The sequence below is a fragment of the Leptonychotes weddellii genome, chromosome 7 (assembly GCF_054177405.1).
Source record: "Leptonychotes weddellii isolate Sample4059 chromosome 7, ASM5417740v2, whole genome shotgun sequence".
Classification (NCBI taxonomy): Eukaryota; Metazoa; Chordata; class Mammalia; order Carnivora; family Phocidae; genus Leptonychotes; species Leptonychotes weddellii.
This window is the reverse complement of record NC_138375.1, coordinates 10,270,342-10,292,299: the sequence shown is the minus strand read 5'-3', so window position 1 is coordinate 10,292,299 and position 21,958 is coordinate 10,270,342. Positions and strand designations below refer to the sequence as shown.

At 47.4% G+C, this 21,958-nt stretch overlaps 1 protein-coding gene across 3 annotated transcripts in view; it reads right to left on the bottom strand.

Moving 5' to 3' along the window:
- LOC102731976 (triple functional domain protein) overlaps positions 1-12,574 on the bottom strand; it is a 314,385-nt gene extending 301,811 nt beyond the window's left edge. For 2 of the 3 annotated variants that reach the window (XM_081825910.1, XM_081825911.1), the window contains exon 1: positions 12,403-12,574. In XM_081825910.1, the coding sequence (XP_081682036.1) occupies positions 12,403-12,559 (157 nt within the window). In that variant the 5' untranslated portion in view covers positions 12,560-12,574. Of the gene's footprint in view, positions 1-11,312; positions 11,368-12,402 lie in introns of those variants that run through there. The other variant, XM_081825912.1, reaches the window with a different exon arrangement.
- Positions 12,575-21,958: the final 9,384 nt, after the last annotated feature.

The following is a 21,958-nucleotide window of genomic DNA, read 5'->3' as shown; positions in this document are numbered from 1 at the left end:
TAAGGAAAAACTCAGTGGAGAAACCTGGTAGTCACCACCTGAACCAAATGACCCACATGGGACCACCGAGAGCTGCGTCCCTGGCAGGGTGTTCTGGGACCTTCTGCCAGAAATGCACGACTTGGACCTCGTCAGGAGGAACCCTACAACCCACACTGATGGATGGCCACCTGAAGAACTGACTGGAATCTGCAAAACACCAAGGTAACGAGAGAGACTGGGGGAATGTTCCAAATTAAAGAAAACCTATGAGACACAACAACTAAACGCAGTCTGTGGTCCTGGATGGAATGCCAGACCATCAGTTTCTTTTAACTGCCAAAAAGGACATTTCTGGAACAATTGGTAAAATTTTACTGAAGTCAGTAGATTTACGTAATACTATTGTATCCACCATAATTTCCTGATTTGGATCATCATGTAGGAAAACCCGTCACCGCTCTCAGAAAATACATAGCAAACCACATGTAGAGGTAAAGGCATCATCCCCTCTGCAACTTACTCTCAACTGCTTCAGAAACAAAATACTATGTAAATTTTATATGTACATAAAACGCACACACACACATACAGGGAGAGAGGAGAGCAGGGAAGACGTGCACACACATGCATGTGTGGGGAAACAGTAACAGCTGGGGGATCTGAGTCTGAATTCTTGTTCTTTTTTTTTTTCTAAAGATTTTATTTATTTATTTGAGAGAGAGAGAACGAGAGAGAGAGCACGAGAGGGGAGAGGGAAGAGGGTCAGAGGGAGAAGGAGACCCCCCGCTGAGGGACTCGATCCCGGGACTCCAGGATCACGGACCTGAGCCGAAGGCAGTCGCTTAAGCAACTGAGCCACCCAGGCGCCCTGAATTCTTGTTCTATGAACAGGAATTCAAAAATGAAACAGACTTACCTGCCCACCCCCCCCCGACAAATAAACCCACCAAACTTTAAATGTAATCAACTATGAAGACAGGAACCAACTACATAGCCAAAAATAATACAGTGAAATCTCACTTTAATTTGATAATGGATTCGAGCTTGGTACCTCCTTTGTTGGTTTAAAAATCAAAGATAAACTATAACATGTCAAGAGTAACCCATAATCTCACAGTAAACAGCAAACCAATCCTATTTTTTAACTCTAGAAATTTTTAAAAACAACAATTAAAGAGGGGCGCCTGGGTGACTCAGTCCGTTAAGCGTCTGACTTGGCTCAGGTCATGTTCTCAGGGTGCTGGGATGGAGTCCTGGTGGGGCTCCCTGCTCAGTGGGGAGCCTGCTTCTCCCTCTCCCTCTGCCTCTCCCCCTGCTCAGGGGCATGCTCTCTCTCTCAAATATCAAATAATCTTTTTTTTTTTTTTAAAGATTTTTATTTATTTGACAGAGACACAGCGAGAGAGGGAACACAAGCAGGGGGAGTGGGAGAGGGAGAAGCAGGCCTCCCGCCAAGCAGGGAGTCCGATGCGGGGCTCGATCCCAGGACCCTGGGACCATGACCTGAGCCCAGGTGCCCCTCAAATCATCTTTTTTAAAAAACAAGAATTTGTTTTTTGGACCCAGGATCATGGTCTGTCTTCGCCTCAGACCATGATCCTGGGGTCCTAGGATGGAGTCCCAAGTGGGGCTCCCTGCTCAGCGGGGAGTCTGCTTCTCTCTCCCCCTCTGCCCCTCCTCTGGCTGGTGCTCACGCACGTGCACTTCGCTCACTCACTCTCTCAAATTGAGCAGGGAGCCCGATGCAGAACCTGATCCCAGAACCCTGGAATCACGACCCGAGCCTAAGCCTCAACCAACTGAGCCACCCAGGTGCCCCCAAATAAATAAAAACTTTAAAAAAAAAAAAGAATTAAAAATGAAAAAACTTGAAACTTTTAGAAACTCTTTAGGCAAACCAGAAGGAAATTAAAACTGTAGATTTTTAGAGTGCAACACACCTTCTGGTTATATAATGTCTACACTCAAGACACCAGCATTTCAATCATCGCCTGACTGAACTATTAAAAATCAAAGGGAGACACGGAGTTACTGAGACACACACAAAACAGAACACATTCCCAGTGTGGAAATGATGCTGGGAGTTCCCTGTGGGGATAAACCTGACCAAGCATCCCATCCGATCAGGCTACAATGGTGAGGGGGCAGATGAGGTGTAATAGACAGAAATGCACCCCACAGATAGAAGAATCTAAAACACACACCTGAGTTACCTTGTTAAAAAGAGAACGGTGGAAAATAATCCTATTCCCCAGGACCACAACGCATCATCATCTACGTGCACATTTCCATGAATAACAGCAAAGAAATGAGAGGCTGCAACAAAATAGATATACAGAGAGAGAACCCAGAAGTCACCACACCCACCTTATAAAACTGTCCCCAAAAGAGCAGCTGAGCAGCTTCTGGCCCCTCCCCACTTCCCCATCCCAGGAAGCCCCAGTAATCTTTATAATGTGTCAGACACAGCAACCGGCTGACAAACTTCCCTCCCTGGCCAGCCTCCCCGCACCCCTCCCACAATTCCCTCTGCCAACCCTGACAGCCCCAGAGGAGATTTCCCACCCAGCCCTTCAGTCCAAGTCCACAACAACCAGGGAAACAGAGGACCAGCATTTCCACCAGGATTCCTCCCAAAACTGAGACAGGTGAGAGCCAGGAAACCTCACACAGCCAACACGCCTCAAATGAAGTGCTAGGTTACTAGGATTATTTATGTAAAAAGGAACATCACTTGTAATTAGGTGAGAAGAGGAACGGCACAGAAACTAAATTATAGGGCGCCGACCAACATGAAAAAAAAAAAAAGGCCGACTATATCCTGGAATCTTTCTCTCAACTTTGCTTGATGTGTGACTTGTAAATTACAGCTTCGGTCATCAACACACAAGGATATACATATTCAATTTTAAAGATCTGAACATTACAACACAGGATCCTATGGGAAGTTGTATAGAGTGAGGGTCCTTTCTCCCCTCTCCCTCCTTTAGGGAGGGCAAGGGCATGCGGGGGCTTTGTGGTCTGGCAGCCCGGGCGTAAATTCCAGCTCAGGCCCTTAGAAGCAGCACAAACTGGGGCAGGTCATTCAACCTCACCAGAGGCTGAGATCCTTACCCCAACACAGAAGCATCCACCTGCTGGAAGTGGGGGCTTGGGAGGCGGGGGCAGGAGGATGTGATTTTAAATAAGAAAACGTATATAAAACTCCCTGCACAGTATCTAGAATCAGACACTCAGATGGTGGTCAGTGCAGGCAGTGGTAGAGATAACAGTCAAGAGAAAGACTTGACCAGGTTTTCTTGAAGGACAGGATTGGCGTTAACGGTATTTGAAGGAAAAAAATAAACATGGTATTTTAAATATCATCCCCTGACCTTACAAGCAAGTTATTGCTTTCTGGATGCATTTATTTTACTCTCTTATGAAGCCTAATTCCAAAGGTGCTATCTGACCCCTGACGACCGGGGGTCCTGGCCCCTCACACCAGTCAGGAAGCGGCTGCTAAAGACTCACATTACAGCGAGAGCAAGGAGAGCCCGCAAGAGGCAGGGGACCACTTCAAGTCTGCCATCTTCCTAGTTTCCAAAAATGGCCCCATATCCACAAGGAAGTTGTCACAGGAAGTCTACAGTGATCCCGCCTCAACCCTGCATAGGTTTTACAATCAAAGGGTCCCAGCAATTTGGTTCTGGAGGCAGGAGCCGTCGCGCATACGGGCTGATCCCTTCTGGGAGTTCAAGGTGCGGCCAGGAGAAAGGAGAGAAATGCCTAACAGTTAACCCTGCAAAATCTGTGTCTCAAGGACTGCAGTTAAATATTGGGAAAGAAACAAGTACACAGGCCAGCTAACAAAATGCTGAAACTTAATGCCTCTGCCATGAAGCCTCTCCCATGAGGAGCTGCCCTCACCAGGGCAACCTGTCAGGGGACACGTGAACTCAACTGTCACATGAAGAAAATGTATGGCCTGGAAGCCATCAAATTAGCACTGGTTCTCAAGGCTCCTGAACCCAAGATAAATTAGGACAAGTGCAACAAAATTTAGATGGAGGTGAAATAACTCTAAACTAAACGTGTGAAATGTATTCTGCCTCTGTGCAATCTGGCTTCTCAGTTCTCAGTTCGTACGGTCCCCATCATGCCAACTACCATCACTGCCGTACTGAAAAGAGCAGCGAGCACTGGAAATAATTTCTCAACATCAAAGGGGGGTAAAAAAGCTACCTACAAATAAGAAACATCTGTATGTTTAATACTTGGCTAATGAGAAATTTATTCCGGTTATCTGGATGCCAAAATATTAAATAATTTAAACTTCAGAGATTTCACTACGTGACACTAGTTAGAAATATTTATAACAACATTCTAGTCAATGTATTTTTTTCCCAATATCTGTGTGTACCTTCAGAATAAATAATAGAAGAACTGTACTTTGGGGCCCTTACTAAACTAATAAAGCTATCCAAAAACTAATAAAATGTACATGTTATTCCTGCAGATCCTAGCACATCTGTCATGCAGAACAAGGACTGAGTAAAAGCAAACGCAAGTATGAAAACGTAAAGCTTTACGAATCCCAGTGAGCCAAGAGTACCCTCCCACAGGCCTGCAGAGGTGGTGTTTAAGTTCAAGAATAGTTTTATTTTGTGGTTATGAATCTTAAATGCGGGGACTAACACTTTATAAATTCCTTCATTAACCATCAATACCGTAAAGTCGGTAGCTGCGAAGTCAATTACATACAGGAAGGCCCTAGAACAGAAGGCAAATGACCTCACGAAGATACAAATGCAGGAATACCACCATCTCCCCCCAAATGAAACTTATCCCTAGGAATTCCTTCTTCAGCACCCAGTATAGACCATCCTGCATGTACTACTCTTCAATTTGGACAGCGACAAAAACTCACCAGAGTGGGAAAATTTGAAGAAAAATGGTGACTGTTCATATCTAAAGATAGGGCTTCCTTAAGTCAGCAGACTTTGACTTCCATGCCATATGGATTCCTCAAGTTAACACTTCTTACAGAACCCAAGGAAAGGATCTTTATTTCCCCATAACTATCTTTGAAGTTACCCTAGAAATTACAGGAAGTTTGGTTCCACCCGTTGGCAGTCAGAGTGACTATTGTTATCTTTCAAATCAACAGAAAATCTTTCCAAAATAACTCAGTTTTGTTCTAGTTTACCTAAAGAAATAACTTATATTGGATATTGGTTTTGTTTTAAAACTATTTACATATCCTTGATTACTAGTGGAGCTGATATTTATTTGTTGTACTTCTTTGAATTATCTGTTTGCCTGTTTTCCTTATGGATTGTCTTACTGATTTGAGGAAGCCCTTTTTTTCTTACACGTATAAAATTCTTTGATTTATAATAAATGGTTACTCTCACTTTGCTGTTAGCCCTTTTTTTTTTAATGGTATGTTTTAAATTAACACACAATAAAACTGATGGGTGAGGTGCTGTTCTATGAAGTTTAAGACATAGAAGCATCAAAGCCAAAATACAAAACAGTTCCATCATCCCCCAAAATGCCCCTCATACTGACCCTCTGTAGTCATGCCCTCTCGAACCCTAATTCCTGGCAACCAATCTATCTGTTCTCTGTCACTGTCCCTTTTGAGAATGGAATCAGTGTGTATGTAGCCTTTTGAGACTGGCTTCCTTTACTCAGCATTAACTGAATGGATGCACCAGTTTATCTGTTCACACCTACATTGTTTTAATGCTAACAGTCCCAGACCGCAACAGGCCCTCCAGCCCTCCCAAGCAGCAGGACAACAGAGCAGCAGGGGCGCCTGGGGGGCTCAGCCTTTAAGCGTCTGCCTTCGGCTCAGGTCATGATCCCAGGATCCTGGGATCAAGCCCCAAATTGGGCTCCCTGCTCAGCGGGGAGCCTGCCTCTCCCTCTGCCGCTCCCTCTGCCGCTCCCCCTGCTTGTGTTCCTGTTCTCACTCTCTCTCTCTGTGAAAATAAATAAATAAATAAATAAATAAATAAATAAATAAATAAATAAAAGAACAGAGCAGCATACCATGTACTTCTTTTCTGGAACTGCAGGGAAAGAGGGGAGGTGTTTAAAATCACATCCTCCTGCCCCCGCCTCCCAGCTAAAGAAAAACCAAGTACAATTCATCACTGTCCATGACAGGACTACAGACTGTTAAGAAAATAAGCCTGATTAACTCACATGAACACCACTAACCCAAAGTACCCTAGACCTAGAATCTATTCTTCACTTCGACTAACATCTTCATTAAAGCTTTCTCTGTCAGCCTAACCACTAAAAGGTACTAATTTATGACAAAGCCCAAACAGAGTGTTGCTTACAAAATACAAGATTTGCTCTACAGATTTCTCCACATTCCTCACCAACCAGACAAGAGTAGACATGTGGCTAATTAAATAGTCAGTAATCTAAAAGTCAAGTATATTTATCACCAAAACGAAGTTCTTTGTTTCCACAGTACATCTGGCATTAGACCAAATATTAGAGAGTCACACTGACAAAACCCCAGAAGCTATACCCTTTCTCCAGCTTAACAATCCATGCCTCATGCTTGGGAAGTCTGCACACACTTGCTCTCCTGCCCTGGTCATACAGCCTTTCCCAGAGGGCAGGTGGTTAATAATTTGGGTTTTGAGGGGCTTCGTTATATGGAGAGGAACAAAAAAGAGGAAATTAAGGTAACAACTGGTCACTAAGCAAATTAAATGTCCCCACGAGTGAATGAGAAGTGAAAATGAGTACTTACTCACTTGCCAACCACTGAACAGGAGAGCAAGAATTTCCCATAAACAAGAATGTCTGCAGGTAAGGCTCAATAATCTCAGAAAGTTGGGAGACAATACTGGAAATTCTAGCCAGATACCTCCTTTTTCTCTTCATAAACTGGCAGGGATGGAGTGAAATCGGGGCCTTGCAGGGGCTGGAAACTGTGGCGAGTGAGGAAGCAAAGGTCCCAAGAGGAAAGGCCTCCACCATGGGCACAGGAGGCCCAGACACGGTGGGGAGAGGGCAGATGGGAAGGCAGCAGCAAACCAATGCCTTGCAGGGCCTTGTCCCAATCTCTACCTTCTTTTCTCCTTTTTGGTCCTTTCCCCTCAGTTAAGAGGTACTGCGATAGGAATCCCCAGAGTGGCTCCAGCTGAATAACACACCAGCCAGAATTCCTAAATGCCACGGTCACTGAGCAGACTCCCCATCCATGCTCATTCCCTTGCACACTGTTCTGCTAAACAGCTCATCAGCAGAATCTGCCTCAGGATGAGAGAATACTCCGTCTCACTATCTAATCTCTCCTACCCCTGTCTCCAACTGTGGGCCCACCCGGATCACTGCCTGCAATCAGCTTCAACAGGACTGAGGAGCAAGGAGAAGATATAAAAGACCGCATTCTTCGTCCACAAGGCAACTAACACAGTCACCCCCGGCAGTTCACCCAAGTCCACTCAGCTGAACACTTGGGAAAGGAAGAAAGAGAAGGAACAGCAGAACGAGCCACCACCTTCCCCCAGAACGCACTGGGATTCTCCCTCAAATCCATTTCTTCACTGACCACGGAGGAGCTACTGTTCCTACCCAGCGGTACTAAAATCTGTGAAGACAATGCACTTAAGGAAATAAAAACCAATTCATTATAAAATTGAGGAGGAATGAAGGGGGTTGTTAAGACTGCTTTTTATAGTTAAACACAATTCATCCCTATCAACAGAAGTGATTTTTACTAGGCAGTAAAGTGTGGCTATTGATTAAGAATTTGACTTTTCTCTGGAATTCTGCCAAGGATATGAGATAAAATTTTATTTTCTCAGTAGAGGAATCAAGTAAATAAACTTAAAATAAGTATCAGATACAGATGATTTACATTATGGCAGCTTCAAATACATCTTGCACTTTCAGTTAGAAACAAACCCCAAATTTATCATAACATTTAAAAGGTCTAGAAAGACCATCCTAATCACTTATTTTTAGTATGCATTTGAGGAATATATTTAAACCACAGGCTTCATTCTGAACAGAACCACCTCTGTCACTTATATCTTGGTGAATCATTTAAATCATTAAATGGCTTCATTTGAATCTTGGACAGTTAAACTGCAAAGGGAAAAATACAATATCCCGTGTCAATAAGTCAATTTACAAGGTCTCAATGAAAAGTTTCTTTGAAGACTGTTTTACTGCTCTTTGATTTCTTGAAAGTCACAGGATTATTTTTAACTATCTCTCTACTTTCTTCTAAAACTGAGCCTCACTGCCACAGAAAAAGGAGAAACTGACATTCACTCTCAAATTACATTTTATTCAACTCCCTTTTTCAAAATATTGAGGGTAACAAGGACCGAATTTGTAAAACAATAATTATTGGTGCTCATAAAGAGCAAAGCTGCCAGACTTCTAAATATACACAGATGTAGCATGGCAAACTTGCAGGCCAGCTTAAGGCCTCCATTTATGTAGTATTAGAAGGATAAATATAAAGAAAAGCTTCATATCAAAACACAGAAATATGAAATCATCATATCAAAACACAGAAAGACATGCATGCTGCTCTGTCGCTCAGTAACAGACTCAATTCTCTTCATATATTCCACTGGAAAGAAAGGCTGTAGCCAGAGTCCAGAATAAGACCTAATAATGAAAGAAACCCAACACGATGGGCCGTGACGCTTCAGAATAACCACAAACCTTTATTCTCTGCACATTCATCTAATGCCAACCTAAAACATGCCAGGCAGGTTAAAAATAATGCATTTATGTAAGTACCCCCCCACACACACACACACTCTTGCAAGGTTAAATAGAGAGCTCTGAAAGAATGATTTATTGCCACAAGAACAGAGCCCCAAAATAGATTGGCAATAAAAGTGATTGGTCCCAGTAGGGTTGAGAACTAATGTAAGCAAAGTCCTGGCCATTAGAGGCCTCCAGGAAGAGTTGGCGGAGGGAGATAGAGTGGGGGAGACAGGACTTCCCGGCCCTGACCCCACCTCTACCAGAGTTCCACTCTGAGCAAGGCACTCAATCGCCTTAGAAGCCTGATTCCTTTTCGGGGGGGGGGGGGAACACCTGAACTAACTCATATCTGTGATTCCCCCCCCTTTTTTTTTTCCTTTTAAAATCTGCTTTATCTTTTCTGGAGCTGAGGTCTGTGCAAAGGAGAAAAATGAAGTTTGAAATACACAAATACGCGGAAAATCTCAGCTGCCCTTTAACACACCATCACCACCTACTTCTGCTCAATCCAATTTGACACTAATTGACCTGCCTGCTGGTGCCAGGTTTATAATAAGGAGAATCAGGACTGTCAGAATGGATAGGTAGTTTCCATGCCAAGGACCTGAGTGGGGAATGGAATAACAACATACAAGGTAAGACATTGAGCGAGGTGGACTCTGGGTGCCACCAAGCCAAGGCAAAGGGCAATCACTGCTCTGGAGCCATGAATTACCCAAAGAAAAGTGGAGAATAACCATTAAGTGCTGGGGGCTCAGCAGGAACCACAGAATCTGAGAGAGGGAAACAGCCCCTGAGCCATTCCCCCCCACCCCTCTCCAAATGCAAAAGTCCTAACCTCAGCACCCAACTCAACTCTGGCAGGTGGCAGCGCCCCTACTTGACACTTCAGTAATGGAAAAATCACATGGCAGCCCATTCTATTCCTGAACTGCTCCAATTGTTTAAAAAGTTCTATTAAGCTGAAGTCTTTCTCCTTCTTTCATCCTACCATGGGTACCAGTTTTCAATCCATGACTACAAAGTTAAAATTTAATGCAGGACTGGGAAGGAATAAAAAGAACGAAAGAAAATAAGGTAGCCAAGCAAACAGTTCCAAGGCTGAGAAAAGAAAGGCAACCAACAGAAATGCTTTGTCTAAGACATGTTGGCAATGTTGTGCCAGGCTCTTTCTGGAAAAATGTTCACACCCTAATTTGTCCACTGCAGTCAATGAGAACCATTTTTCTGTGTTTCTACACCTTAGAAAAGAATGTCAGATTTTACTGATGGGCTTGGCCTCTCCATTCAGCCATCCATATTCAATCAAAGTCGCGGAGGAGGCTCCCCTGCTTGAGCCACTCTACCAGGTGAGGTCCCTTCCCACATTCCTCCTGCTTCATCTGTCCTGACTGTCCAAACGCCCACCCCACCCCCACAAATCCAACTGAATGGTCCCTCTCTACCCTCTGCTAGACATCACTGTCCTAGATGCTGCAGCCAAGATCTAGGTCAGGGATTCAGAGCTGCCCAAAGGAGGGAAAAACACTTTAAAAAGATGTTCCAGACTACCCCCGGGGATGGGACAGTGCAATTGCTGCTACTTAAAATCCACTCTGGCTCCTGATTCCAAATGAAAGAACTAAAAGCATGGTTTGTCATATCATTTTGGAGGGTGGAAGAAAGGAGCAAACCAGTGAGAGCACTGCCTGCTTTTGCCCAAAACTGAGCATGAACAAGAGCCAGGGCATGGAAGCAAGCACGGGCATCGGCATTAGGCACGGCCACCACCAGACTTAGCTCCTCAGATAAATCCTGGGAAGAGCTACACTGACAGGGAGCCAGTTTTCTGCGGGCATCCAGTCCAACCTGATGTGTTTGGGCTCTTCTGAGCAAAAGAAGTAATTTCTCAACTGTGCATAATAAAGATGTAAAAAAGTCTGGTCTCACAAGCACCAAAAATTCCATCTCCAGGGCACAGGAGCCTTTCTAACAGAGAGAAGCCGAATTCTGCACAGAATCTATTATTCTGTGACAGGTGGAAGAGACAGAGAAAAGACAGGCTAGACTTTAGCTTCAGGGCATGAAGGGAAGACGTCCCAGTTCTATTAAGAGGTAAGATGAGGCTGCTCTATCGGGCTAGCTGCACACATCCCCCCCAAAAAGGCCTTCATTTGAAGGAGATGATGTTTTCCTAAACCGTTGCTTTCTGCGAGGACCTCACGCGGAGAGGGAGCACTAGGAAGTGTATTAACCCCAAGCTGACACAGTAGAGTCGGCGTATGTCACTCCTAGCCACATCCAATCTGTTAAAATGACTCAAAAATAACCCCGCTTGCAAAGATCAAGAAAGCGAGGGGAAGACAGTACTAAACCAGGTACCTACTGACACTGCTAACTTCTGCCATCGCCCTCCCGCAGCCAACTGCTCCTTGTGACCCGGATTACCGGATTTGAAAGGGGCCACGAAGAAACGTGAGCCGCCGGTCCCCGGCGCGCGCCCCATCACAGGCCGTTCCCCCGACGTCCCAGCCCCATCGTCCTCCCCGGGGCTGCCACCAGCACTCAGCACACGCCCTCCGCTCAACAGCCCCAGCCCGGTCGCGGACCTGGCCTGCCCTCCTCGGCTCTCCAGCGCCGAGTCTGCATCCTCCCCGCCCGGCGCTGGCCCGCTCGGCATGCGCTCCGGGCTGCTGGCCCCCCGAAGCCGCCGCCACCACCGCCGCCGCCTGCTCCTCCGCCGACGCCCGGGCGCGCTAACAGACCGGACTAGGCGGGGGGAGAGGAGGGGCGCAGGGGCGCGGGGGCGCGGGCTCGACTCACGCGGGATCTGGGCCCGGGCGGTAGGTGCCGCCACGGGGGTCCCGGGGACGCCCCGTCACGCCCCCCACGCCTTCTCCCCGCGGGCTGGCCGCCAAGCTCACTTCTCCCGCGGGCACCCCTCCTCGCCAGAGAGACACCGGGCCACCTGGCACTGCCTCCACCTCCAAGCCACCCAGGCAGTGCCCCGCGAGCGCTCGCCGCGCGCCGTCCTCCTGGGCCACCGCGTTCGCAGATCTCCCACCCGGGCCGCCCCCGGAGACAATGGCTCACCAGCCTCCCGGCCGGCCGCGCTTCACCTCCCCCCTCCCTGGGCAGCGGGTGCCATGGCTGCCCCGTTTCACAGAAACGTAGACAGAGGCCGGGGACGTAACAGGCTAGAGAACCGAGCAAAGATACCCGGCTGCTAATGGGGTCGGGGAGGGGCCAGGCACAAATCGGCCACTGAGACCAACCCAGATGAAAGCCGCTTTCCCGGGTCCAGCCCCGCCACCCCCGTCCGGGCCAGGGGCCTCCGCCCTCACCGTCCCCGCAGCCGATTCCTCGGCTCTCCCGCGAAAGAGACAAAGAGCCTGCGCCCCAACCCGTAGAGCGGTGGCCGCCGGGGACGGGTGACGGTTAGATTTTACCCTGGAACGAGGGGCGGGCACAGGGAAAGGCGAGTCCACGGCGTCCGGGCCGAGCCACGGCCCGCGGGGAGGCGCGGGCAGCGGGACACGCGGGTGTAGGTCCGGGAGACCGGGCGTGGGGGTGCAGTAGCCCGGGCCAGAGCGCGCCGGGCCCGAAGGACTGGCGGGCACCGGGCGCGCCGGGACTCCCGGACCGCGCCTCCACGGCGGGCTTGGCCGAGAGCGCGTGCAGCGCCGCAGTTGCACTCACCGGATCGGAAGAAGGCCGCGATGTCGGCCAGGTCCTTGGCAGCCTCCTCGGCCCCCTCGCCCGCACCGCCCCCGCAGCCCGAGCCCGCCGCGCTGGTCGTGGCGGCGGGGCCGGAGGACGCGGCGGGGGCGGCGGCGCCGCCGCTGCTGCCGCTCATGGCTGCGGCGGCGCCCGCGGCCGCGCCCGGCTCGGGCCCCGCACCCCTAGCGCCGCGTGCCGCCCGCTCAGCGCCGGGCCTGGCGGCGCCGAGCACCCAGCTGCCCGCGCCCGGCGCGCGGACGCAGAGCCCCGGGGCGGCAGCAGGCGGCGGCGGCGGCGGCTCGGCCAGGGGAGCGCGCCCACATAGACGAGGACTCCGCCCGGTAGCCGCGAGCGGGCCGCGGGGCGGGGACGCGGAGCCACGGCCTCGGCGGCGCCGGCCGGAGCGCGGGCAGCAGCGCGCGCCGCGCGGGACACGCAGTCGTAAGGGCGGGGGCCCGTGGCCGGCAGGAGCTCCGGGATCACGGGCGCCGGCGGGAGCTGCGAGCCTCCATCTTGATTTCAAATGGGGAAGGAAGGAGGGGGAGGGGGAAAATCACGGCCGAGGGAACCCGGGTGAAAGGAAAAGGGAGAGCAGGGAAAGGAGAGGAAGGAAAAAAAAAGAGGGGCTTCGGGAATTTCCGGCGAACATCGTCAGGGGCCCGAGCGTGTGCTCGGCGGGTGGGCGGGGCCTGGCGGGAGGGGCGGGGCCTCGCCCGACGGCCGGACGCGCTGAGAGCCGGCGGGCGGCGGCGTGAAGGCACAGCTGTGCTCCCTGTCCTCCGCAGGGGCAGTTCCAACCTGGAAGGAGCAGGAATGCTCACACCAGCTGGGGCGGACCTTCCCTGCCGCAAGCCCCGTCCTCCGAGCGCTCGAGCTCTTTATTACCGATCTCGCCCGCAGAAACGGGTGACTTGGGCACGGGGCTCGCACTGGCACGTAGAGCGGGCTCTAGAATAGTTGTTGAATGAACAGAGAGCTCATGGAAACAGTCCCAGAGGCGAGTGGGGCAAGCCTCTGAACTCCTGGGGGCACAAGTCTTCTCATCTGTAAAATGAGATTCCTGACTCACAGCTCCTCTTGTCCTTAATCCACCAAAACGTTGAGAATGGGGAGGGTGATGGGGGCTGGGAAAACCAAAGGAAATGGAGAATGGGTGACACCCAGCTTTATGGAAGTTCTGTGTCAAACCAGAATCAAGTACAAAACGTTTTTGACGTGGCTACAAGAGGAGTGAGCAGAAGGGATGGATGTCAGAGGTTAAAGGAACCAATGCTGGGGAAAACAGGAGAGACAGAAACCAGATTGATTTTTTTTTTTTAATGGACGATGAAACTACTGTAATGCATACTGGAAAGGAACAATTAAATAAATGAAGGGTGGATGGTGGACACCAGGTTTATTACCGTGGGAGAGGGAGGTTACAGATAAATAAGAGGAGGAAGCTAGAATGAGCCCTGTGGTACTGGGTTGTAGTTGGAGACCTCACTATGTACCCATGATGAGCTTGATGTAGACAGAAATGGATAGATAAAAAGATTTTGTAAATATCTGTAAATATGTGTATATATGTGGGTTAGTACACATACATGTAATATCCTTGCTGTGTCAGCTGAGTGGACTTAGAAATAACACTCCAGGAACAAGGAGTGCACCTGACACTGAGATCTTGCTTTTAACACCATTCTTCAGTAAAAAGAGGTCTCCTTGGGGAAATGGACTGCAGCAGGGAATATACAAGATGCTCCTGGAGCATCTTGTTGGGCCAGAAGGTAAGGAAGTGGTCAAAAAAATTTTTTTAATCAACAACAACAAGAAGGAAGGAGCCTGTCAAAGGGACACAGGAGCCTATTGAAAGAGCTCCCAGTGGCCAAAGCTGGAACAATGTGAGCAACAAAATAAATAAAATAATACTTGATTATAACCCAAAGTATAAAATAAATATCCATGAGTCCATACTGACACAAATGATTAAATAAGTCAATAAATGGAGAGAACAACTCTCTTGTGAAGAATTTCAAATCGTTTATGTAGATACTCCGCCCTCAGTGAGATTAGTAATAGAAATCTCCTGTCCTTAACTATGGGCTGCACATAGTATCTTCCTTCCCAAGAGTAAAACATGGAAAGTGGGGAGAGTGACCTTCCAGTGGAGAAACCTGACAAACACTAATTTAGCCAGTGATCAAGGTTAGCATCAATAGCATCAATAGTGAGTATGTACCCTTGATACGATGTGAAGAAAATGGCACTTTACCTCTGTGGTCTAACTTCCAAGAATACATACCCCAGTCTAGCGGTGAGAAAAACATCAGACAAATCCAAATTAAGGAACATTCTACAAACTGGCTGACCAGTACTTTCCCAAACCGTCAAGGTCTTCAAAATAACAAGAGTCAGAAAAACCATCACAGTCAAGAGGAGCCCAAGGAAATATGACAACTAAATATGGTATTCGTGATGGGATCCTAGAACGAGAGAAAGAAAGAAAAAGAAAGAAAAGAAAGAATTAGGTAAAAACTAAGAAAATTTGAATAATACATGATACATGCCAATACTGATTTATTATTGTGCATAATATAGGAAAACTTGATGTTGGGTATAGAGGAGCTCTGTACTATCTTCATAACTTTTCTGTACATTTAAATCTATTTTAAAATAAAATTTTATTTTTTAAAATTTTAATTATATGTGCAGTATCTCAAAAAGAAAAATGCAATAGGTCCAAATTCCACAGGCCATCATGTCAGGTGTGCTGACAATGTTTCTTTTCCATATTTTTCTGTGGGGTAATTTCTGTCTCCATTTCCCATTCCTCATGGCAGAAGCTGAATCCTAGTTCAAGGACAACTCGATCTCTGGAAATGTTCTTTGTCAGTTGGGTAGCTACTCCCAGTCACTCAGGAAGACATTCAGGTGCTCACTGGGGAGCTCAGACCCACCTTCTCCACCCACCGTGCCCCAGAAAGTGAGGCCAAGTTCTCTCTGCTCCCAGGTCCCTCAAGCCTACCTGAGCACAGACTTCCCTTCTCAGAGACATCAGGATCTAATGCTATCCATCTCCTCTCCCCAAAACTGCAGAATCATTTTCTCTGAAGGAGTAAATCTCACTCTAGTTTCATCATGCTTTCTTCCAAATCTATTGTTTTTGGCATAACCTTTGTGTTCCTAAGGAAACTCAATTTTAATACTCAAAAACCCTTTACCTCCGGGGCGCCTGGGTGGCTCAGATGGTTGGGCATCTGCCTTCGGCTCAGGTCGTGATCCCAGGGTCCTGGGATCGAGTCCCACATTGGGCTCCCGGCTCAGCGGGGAGCCTGCTTCTCCCTCTGACCCTCTCCCCTCTCGTGCTGTTTCTCTCTCGCTCGCTCTCTAAAAAATAAATAAAATCTTTAAAAAAAAAAAAAACCCTTTACCTCCAATGATTCCTTCTGCCATGGCTTCCAGAAGTGTGTCTAGAAATTCAGAATCCAGGTGCTGATTTCTTTCTTTTCCTTTGCATCCCACCCAGAGTAACCGTCCCCTGAAGGTAATGAATACAGAGCCACCAATCCCCCAACCCCGCCTAAATGGTGGGAAAAGGTCAAAAATTTGAAAAATAAAAATTGCTGGGGTGGGGAGCTGTGGGTGGGAGGCAGATTGGAAATCATGTAGCCACAGAAAGATTGGCAATGTCTCAGTGCTGGTACGCCAGAAGGAACAACTGAAAAAGGATTATTCTGTTGGAGGGTTCTTGGGTGGAGGCAAGCTCTGGATGTTGGGAGTTGGCCTGACAGAGAATGTGCCTACATGGCAATGACTGCTAAGGGTGTGGGGGATTAGGGTGGAGAGGGAATGTATTTGGGCAAAAAGGTCTCTCTAGGGTTGAGCTCAAGGTATTGACCAATTCTATCTCAGGTAGAGACATTTCCAAGAGAATGATACAGAAGACCTGTGACTGAGTATGGGACATGCATGAAGGCTCACCCAGCTTGCAATAAGAAAAAGAGGCTGTGCACAGGTTTTTCCCTTCTGCCATCTGAGTATGTGTAGGGGGATCTAAACAGGGTTTCATGACAGCTGCTGTTGATCCTACCCAACCTTCAAAATGCAGCTCAAATTTCACCTCCTTTCACGAAGCTCCTACAGCAGTCAAACTCATCTCTCCCTTCTCTGTATTCTGCAGCCCCAGTCGTGCTGGCCTTTGATCACGTGCTGCATTATATTATTTACGTCGTTCCTGTTTAATGTCTTGCCTGCAAAATGAGGAGATCCTTTGTAATCAGCATGCCAGCATGGGCATGTCTCCTGTGTGCCTAGAACTGAGGCACAAAGGTATGAAGCAAAAGACATGGAGAAAGCCAGCTGGGGAGACCCTGCAAGGTGTCTACTCACCATCCTTTCTCTCCTTCTTACCAGAACCCATGGCCTGCTGAAAAACCCCACTTCCCAGCTATGGTGGTTATGTGACAGGGTGCTGGCTAATGAGATATAAGTGCAGAAGATGGGGCAGGGCTCACAAGAAGGAGTTTAGATTCAGCATGTGCACACCCTGTGCCCTTTGTCCTCTCTGGAACACAGACAAGATGCTGGAGGGGAAGAGGCCACCATGTGACTCCAAAAGGGTGAACATGAGGACAGAAGCACATGGTACAGATGCCTCAGGGAGCTGCCCACCTCCAGACTCCTTGTTACACAGAAACACACAAGAAAAAGAAGACCCCGAGTTAGTTAAGTTGCCTGTTCAGTTTCATGCCCCCGAACCAGCTCCTAACACATAGACCAGCCATGCTTCTTCATCAGTGCTTCTCAAACTTTTCCACTAAAGAAACTCTGAAGATGGAGGAGGGTGAAGAGGATGGTGAAAGTTGTATCCTTAAGAATCTTGTGGGGAGCCCAAGCAGCTTGAACTCTCTTTTTCTTAGAAATGCATGTGGATTTTTCCTTCTCCTTATAATTGGCATTTATTTTAATATATGATTAATGTCTTAACTCATTTACCAGTTGTTTGGGGTTCAGTTGTGCCCCCCCAAAAAAGACACATTGATATATTAGCCCTCAGTACCTTAAAATATGACAGTATTTAGATGTAGGGTCATTGCAGATAGATGTAGTTAAGATGAAGTCATATGAGATTAGGGTGGCCCCTAATCCAATATGACTGGTGTCCTCATGAAAATATAGCCATATGAGAACACACGGGGAGGATGACACATGGAGACGGAAGATGGGAGTGGTGCATCCATGAGCCAAGGAGCACCAAAGGTGGCCACCAAACCACCAGAAGCTAAGAGAAAGGCAAGGAAGGATTTCCCTACAAGTTTCAGAAGGGAGCATGGCCCTGACGGCACCTAGAGTTCAGACTTCTAACCTCCAGAACTCACATTTCTATTGTTTTAAGCCACCCAGTTTGTGGGACTTACAGTTATGGTGGCCCTAGGAAACATACAAACTAATCCAGTCCTCCAAATTTTTGAGAGAAAATTCTAGAGAGAAATTTATACATTGATCTTACAGATAATATTTGATGGGTGGTTAAAATAACGGAACAGAATCCAGAGGAATGTGGAGAGTTCCAGCTTGATTAGCTGTGGGGGTTTAATGTTAACGAGGACATACCATGGAAATGTCCAGATGATAACTTGAGATATGATGCTTGACCTCCGGCCAGAGTTGGAACTCGAACTCTAAATTTGAGCTAAAGAGCATAAATATACTTGGAGCTTTAGACCTGAATAGTTTGCCAAGGGAATGAGTGTAAAACGTGAGTAGGGTACGGGACCAAGGGCTGAGTTTTTATGCTGTACAGTGGGTAGCACTGGGTAGAATTGTGACTCGAAATGCCCAGAGAGTCCACAGTTTGTCCTGAAGCAAATTAAGAAGCATGTGGAAGGGGGAAACCAGACTCACAGGGCCAGGGCATCTAATTCAGCCTAGGCTGTGCTAAGTTGTCTCACAAATGACTACAAATGAACTCAGCTTCTTGGATTTCTTTGATTTGGAGTGACCTCCACTAAGCCAGGAAGATCCAAGCCAGAGCCTTACCCTGCTCCGAACCCATATTCACAGGCATGGGGCCCCAGTAATTGTTGACTGGCCTTGAAGATTGATTGGTAAGAGTCTCTTGAGCCCCTTCACTCCAAGATTTTTCCAGTCATTGAAATAGCTCTGAATATCCAGTGGGATATGAAAGAGGAAATTCAATGGAATAAGCCTGGAAAAGAAACAGGATGGAATTTGGGAGGATTTGAGGTAGATAGGGGGCAAAAGGGGTGTGTGTGTGGGGTGTGTGTGTGTGTGTGTGTGCATGCACATCTGTGTATACATCACATGCTTTTGCCTGTCTGTATTTGGGATAGGTGTTGATGAAGATCTTGATCTGCTAGCAAGGAAGTCCAATAATGCAGGAAGAAAAGTTAAAGGCAGATTCAGCTTTGAAAAGAGCTCAGAGTTCAAAGTCGCAAGGTTTTATTATTACTGATCTATAAATGAGAAGGGTATATAGAAGAAGTGGCAATATCTATATTTGCTGCCTTAGCTTCAAATTGATCAATATTACAGACTCATTGCTTAATAACTGCTATCTTTCTGTTCCTGGCCAGGAACTCCAAGAATTCTAAATTGAGCCCCCAGCCCAAATATACAGGTGAGATTCAATGATTCTGATCCCAGCCAACTTTGGGTCTTGAAGATTTCTCTTTAAAGGATAAGTACTCCTGGGAGTGCTAACACCTTAAACCTTTATCACTTAATGCCTTACAGAGAGGATTAGTGGATTAGCCCAGTGTTGGCCAGAGTAATGAGGGATAAAAGAAGGAAAAGAGCAATGGGAAAGCACCAATAGGGGTGCCTGGCTGGCCCCATTGGAAGACCATGCAACTCTTGATCTCAGGGTTGTGAGTTTGAGCCCCACGTTAGTTGTAGCGGATACTACAAAAATAAATTAACTTAAAAAAAAAAAGGAAGGCACCATTTAAAGAGCATGTACTTTGCTTTTTCCTAAAGCTAGTGCTTTTGCTTCAGTCTAGCATAGACACTGAGAAAATTTTGACCTCATTCATTTGCATGGGTGGTGAAGAGCTGTATTTTAGGGTCATCAGTTATTCTCTGGAGGCCTCCCGCTGCACACAGGAAGCCATGTGAAAACTCCATGTCCAGTTCGGGGCTGTTCTAGAAGTCTCAATTTATTCATGCAGTAAACATTTATTGAACCCCTACGATATGGCAGACACTATTTTAGGCTATAGTGACAAAACAAGCAAAGATGCTTGCCCTCATAGAGCTTACTTCCTAGTGGGATGGGGCAAAAAACACACAAGTAAGTAAGATGCGTGGTGGTCTGATGACAAGAAGCACTATGGAGAGGAATTAAACAGGAAATGGGGATAAGTTCAGGGCAAGGGGCAGTGAGCCATATTCGATGTGACACTTGAGCAAAGATCAGAATGAAAGAATGAATTGAGTGGATATTTGAGGGATGGGGACTTAAGGGAGAGGAAAGAGCAAGGGCAAAGGCCCTGAGGCAGCCCAGTATTCTCGGCTTCGTGAAGCATATGGGGGAGGGCACTGGTGTCAAGTATGGGGGAAAATGGGAGACCCAGTCAGTGAAGTACAGGAGCCCATCATGCAAAATCTCGCAGGTGCTTTGTAAGAACTCTGCCTTCTAATCAGAATGAGATCACAGGTGTGAATTCTTGTATGAGAAGATTCTAAGTGATTTCAGGTTGAAAGTGGGAGGTTATGTGAACTCATCAGAAGGTTTGAAAATAAAGTAGAAGTTTGTAAAACGCTTTGTAAAAGATGGCCGTGGAGAGAACCTAGGAACCAGGGGTTGTCACCTCCCAGGGAGAAGGCTCCGGAAGATGCGCGAGCGTGTGGGACCCCCACCGAGCGCAGAGATGCCCACCTGCAAAGGGAAAGCGGGGGACTCCGGGGTGACAGGCCCTGGCCGGCACTGATCCACGTGTTCCGGAGCCATGCTTTGAGGACTTCTTCCCTCCCAAGCCGAGGGGCCTGCCCATGGCTTCCCTCCTTCTCCCACCCACTCACCTGCTCTTAGCAACCTAGAGCCGAGAAGAGACAAGGAAACCACTTCTTAGAGAGAACCTTGGGCTCCTTTTTCCTTCCTGTTTCTTCTTCTCTGGCCTCAGAGTAAAATCAGAGGCTAAACAAAGCAACAAGGGACCGCAATTTGTGGATTGGATTTCTTTTCAAAACCATTATAGTTGAGTGTCTTCTGTCATAGACATTGTCGCAGAGGGAAAAGGAAGGTTTTCAGTGGCAGTTCTCACACCAACTAGCTGTGGGATCCTGGACAAGTGCAAGGGAGAAAGGAATGTTGTCTGCCTGGTGCCCGCCTTCAGGAGCCACCCTTCCCCAGGAAGACCCTACATGCAGTCATTGCTTCTCCTGGGTAGCCCGTTTGCTCCCTCCTCCAGCCCTACCTCCCTTCATCAGAGCGGTAATAAGAACATCTGGAGACAAGCCATTCCCACTTGAATTAGGAAACGTGGGGACAGGAGCCGAGGAATGGGCATCTGGGCAGCTGGGGAAGTACAGGGAGGGATGGGGGAGGGCCCCCCAGCCTAGAACACTGCCTTTATTCTGGCCTGGGTGCCTGTCCCCTTTCCTGGGCTCCTACAATAAACCCTCTTCCTGAGATCCCCTGGGGGGTCTCTAGCTAGAAGCACCTCACTGGAAAGAAAAGTGAGTTCCAGCTTTTCACAACCTCAGAGAAGCAAGGAGAGGAACCAATACCTATTGATGGAAATCTATTATCTGGATTTTTCCAAGGTAGTGGGACATGGCATTTACAAGCCATGCTCTTTCATCCACTCCCCTCCTGCCCAGGCCCCACTTTGGGAACATCTTCTGGGGTCTCTGGTCTTTTTACCTTCCTGTGTCTTCCACTCTCTCTGATATGACCTGTTTGGTGTCCCTATGTAATTACTTTCCTGAGACAGAATGAAGGAGAAGCCAATGATAAGGTGAAGGTGAGACTATATTGAATGACAGGGAAGCAGTAAGTCACACACCCCTGGACCTCCCCAGTGCAGAACTCCAAACCCACTCTAGACAGAATGTGTCCAGATTATTGTACCCTGAATTCCTACAGAAATAAGGCAGATTTAACATGATATGCTCTGCCTTTATTAGGACTCCTCTGCATTTGAAGATGCTAGCCTTATGTTATTTAATTTTCCTTTAATAAATAAAGACCCATGTGTTAGCTGTTTTAGGATTTGGTAGTAGGAAAGTTTGTCTCTGCTGACAGATGGTTGTGCTTCCTTGTATGAACTAATGCAAACTATGGAACTCACCGTATTTCTTTTTATTCCTCGGGAGTCAAGATGCTCAGAATTAAGTGACATGCTTGTTTGCATTATTGTACTTTCAGACTATTACAGTAGCCTTCTAACTTGTCTTCAAATTAAGAATCTTACAGCCAAAAAGGATTACCTAATCCAACACCCCCATTTTACGAATATAAACTAGAGAGACTTGACAAGAGAAATGTTGTGTCATGTGACATAGTCACATGACATGGATTTCAGCAGAT